Source organism: Nicotiana attenuata, chromosome 6, assembly GCF_001879085.1.
Source record: "Nicotiana attenuata strain UT chromosome 6, NIATTr2, whole genome shotgun sequence".
Classification (NCBI taxonomy): domain Eukaryota; kingdom Viridiplantae; phylum Streptophyta; class Magnoliopsida; order Solanales; family Solanaceae; genus Nicotiana; species Nicotiana attenuata.
Window position 1 is genome coordinate 78,617,347 of NC_031994.1, and position 3,993 is coordinate 78,621,339.

Here is a 3,993-nt window from a genome sequence, read left to right on the forward strand (position 1 = left end):
TTTCCAAATTTACTTTAACTTTAATACATGTGTGGAGAAATTAATTTGGTGAATGCAAGAATTAATAATAAATTAAAATAAGAACATAAGTAAGAATAATGTAATCAAATTATTTTCAATTAATGTTTTTTACTGGGTGTGCCATATGTTATACAATCAGACCTTTCTATAACACCATATATTTTCTATTACGGCACTTCATTATAATGGCCAAGTTTTTTTTTGAACTAAATTTTCATGTTTTATTACAATATATATTCTCTATATCAAAATATTTCGGCGATGTTATAAAGAAGTTTGACTGTATTACAAAATAGAAAAATAAAAAGGTTTTAACACTAGAATTTAATTCCCACTCCTCCTTTCCTTCCCATTCCCCAAATGGAAAAAAAATAAAATTACTCATATTAGATTTTTTTTTACCTTACATTATTTAGGTGTAAACTTCCCGTTCAACTAAAAATTCTCCTTTTTTTCTACCTCTCAACTCCCAATTATTTACGGACCCACTCTCACTCCAAAATAAATTAAAACAATTTCTTTTTCTTAAAAAACTCCATCCTTATATATAGACCATACATACTATAATACCTCCCAAAGAAGAACTCTTCTCTTTTCTTTTTCTCTTTGTAACTATGGCTTCACAAGCCGCTCTTCTCCTCCAAAAACAACTCAAAGACCTAAACCGGCATCCGGTCGACGGTTTCTCCGCCGGTTTAGTCGACGAAAACAACGTATTCGAGTGGAGCATTACAATTATCGGTCCACCCGAAACCCTATTTGACGGCGGTTTTTTCAACGCTATAATGATTTTTCCTCCGGATTATCCAAATAACCCACCGGAAGTTAAATTCACGACTGAAATCTGGCATCCTAACGTATACTCTGACGGTCGGGTTTGTATATCGATTCTTCACCCGCCCGGTGATGATCCGAATTTTTATGAACTTGCTAGTGAACGTTGGACGCCGGTTCATACGGTTGAGAGTATAATGTTGAGTATTATATCGATGCTTTCGAGTCCGAACGATGAATCTCCGGCGAATGTTGATGCGGCTAAGGAATGGAGAGATAATAGGGATGAATTTGTGAAGAAAGTTAAACGTTGTGTTAGGAGATCACAAGAGATGTTATGAGGTAACTTGTTTTGCAAGGAAAAGGAAAATAAAAAAAAAAAAAAAAAAAAAAAAAAAAAAAAAGAGAGAAAAACTAATTTAAATTATTTTTTTTGTTTTTGTTTTTGTTTGTTTTAGAAGTATTATATATTTGGTATTAAGATTTTATTTTAGAGAGGAAAATTCAAACTTATGGGGTCATGAATTTATTTGGAGAAAGGTTTGATTCCTTTTCTCCCTAATTTTGTTGAAAATTTGGACAAAATTGGATGAATTATGGTTTCGTTTACTAGATAGATTAAAAATACTGTTGAAGTAAATTTTTATTTTAACCAGTTTAATGGTTATTTTTTTTTTTTGTTTTGCTTGGTCCTATTGTCATCTCGGTGTATAAAGTATTTTGTGTTCACCTAGAGTCCGGAGAAAACTACACCAAAAAATGTGTGACGTAAGACAACCTAACCTAATGACACATATAATTCTAGTGACAAATTAGTACAACTTCTACGTGATATTGTTCTAAAAAGTACCATTAGATGGAAACGAGCCCTTGTCGGAATCTTTACACAAATAGCTTATACAATGGTTATACACGATTATACACATATACATTAATTATAAATATATTATATATACTAGAAACTGTTGGGTGAATAGTTATTTACGTACATTAATTCTTCTAGCTCCTTCGTTCCTCCTTCTCATAGTTGCATGCGCTTGCGTTCTCTTTACTAGCTTTTCATTTATCTTTTTGCAGTAATAGTTCAGTATGTGTAACATTATTATGCCTCAATTGTAGAAGTTTATCACTTGAAACCATTCATCCAATTTCAATCAACACGTTAGACATAATAAATTATATTTAGAAGCAAAATAGCACGGGCTAGTCAGTTTTTGAATGATTAATTGAAAAATAGCCAACGTTTGCAAAGTTATTGAAAAATAGCCACTATTTAATATACTGGAGATTGGTGCACCTGTGTATGAACTTCCAGCGATTTATCTTTACATGAAAAGTGAATAAGTTTCGATTACTTTTGAAACAATGGCTATTTTTCAATTACCACTTGTAAATTTGGCTATTTTTGAATTTCTTATTTAGAACCATCAAAATAGGCTTCGCCCATTAGGTTAGTCCAACACAATCCACTGCTTGGATAGGGTTGGGCTAAGATTTTTCTAACCCATTAAAAAGTAAGGTTTATAGGCCCGACCCAAGTTAGCTTGCCGATCCTGGAGGCTTGATCGAGATTGGGGCCGGGCAGGCCCGTGGGCCAAAGAAATTCATTCGAATTTAAAATTTAAAAAAATCAGAAAGAGTCAAAGAAAAAGTTCTTGCTCACATATAACACTTAACCAATGAGTCTTTTGAGTTGAATCGCTGGGATATTGTTTCTACTCGAAACATTATTTAGCTCGTAGCTGAAATTACTTACTGTGTTTTTGTACAGTCTCAAAAGTTTGTTGAAGCAAAAAAAATTATTTCAACAAAATAGATGATTTCAGTTCCTATTGGCTTATTGGGAATCTTTCAGTTTATTTTTTTTTCCTATTAGCGATATATTATATGTATATGATTATTGGGTAGGTATATTGTGTTTTGCATGTGTCCATGGTTTGGGTTAAAATTTCCTTTTGTGAAGTATCTTTTACTTTATTTCAATTATTGATTGTGAATTTCTTAGAATTTAGTTGATCACTTCAAAGTTTTATTAACAACTTAACTTTTCTGTTTGTAAATAAAGTCGACTTTCTTGAATATTATGAAGCTTTATGTAATATTGTCATATTATCATATAAAATTTTATGCCTTTGCAAATTTCACCTACTTACACATCTTCATATGCTAAAATGTTTGAATTTAAAGCTCGAATTGAGATTGAAAAAAATTTCTTTCAAAAAGAAAAGAAAAGAAAGGAAGATTGAAAAAGATGAGGCCTAGGTTGGGCTGGCTATTGAAGGCCCTTTCAAAAGTGAAGCCAATTCGCCCTAACCCATCAAATTTCATGGTCCGTGCAACATGTTATACTGAATTGAGATAACTCTAAATAGTACGGGCTAGCCAGCTTTCGGACTGATCATTCAAAAATAGCCAGCGTTTGCACTAGTCATTAAAAAATAGCCACTATTTTGCTGCAACAAGGACCGGTCCAGCATAATATACTGGAGATCGGTGCACCTGTGTATGAACTTCCAGCATATTATGCTGGAACTCCAACACGCGGAAAGTTCCAGCATAATATACTGGACATTGGAGCACCTGTGTATGAATTTCCAGCATATTATACTGGACCGGTATGTTATACTGGAACTCCAGTATATTATGCTGGAGTTCCAGTATACTTATGCTGGAACTCCAGTATATTATGCTGGAGTATTTTCCGGATTTTAAACAGTGTTTTCGTTCAGATTTATCTTTACATGAAAAGTGGCTAAATTTCGATTACTTTTGAAACTGTGGCTATTTCTGAATGACCATTTGTAAATCTGGCTATTTTTGAATTACTCCCAATTTTGACACCTCTAATATTTAAATTGAATCGGTCTAACTCAACGTTATAACTTAATTTGTTATTATTTTCATATTTTATTACAAAAAATAGTTTTCTTAGAGAGAGAAAGTGTGTGGAATTATAGAGGTAAAATAAAATAAAATAAAATAAACTTTTGGTTAAGTAAGTTACATGCCTTTTCTTTTACTTCTTTTTTCCTTTCTCATTATACAACTTAGACAAATTACAATATAGTACATATATATGGAAGAATAGTTGGGTCCGAGCTATTGGAATAGAGAAACTCTTGATAGGAAGTATTTTTTTCTTTTAATGAATCTTACACGACATAATATATAATTTATTCGAGTAGTGTGTCCCAGAAA

The 3,993-nt window shown here is 32.1% G+C and overlaps 1 protein-coding gene across 1 annotated transcript; it reads left to right on the forward strand.

Annotated features, from left to right (window-relative positions):
• Nucleotides 578-1,403, forward strand: LOC109228328 (ubiquitin-conjugating enzyme E2 7-like). Its single transcript, XM_019393479.1, has one exon. The coding sequence runs from the start codon at nt 636-638 to the stop codon at nt 1,134-1,136; it is 501 nt and encodes a 166-aa protein (XP_019249024.1). The 5' UTR covers nt 578-635; the 3' UTR covers nt 1,137-1,403.

What these genes read in the sequence shown, in the direction of transcription:
- LOC109228328 (XM_019393479.1), top strand. Translation starts at nt 636, where the DNA reads ATGGCTTCACAAGCCGCTCTTCTCCTCCAAAAACAACTCAAAGACCTA.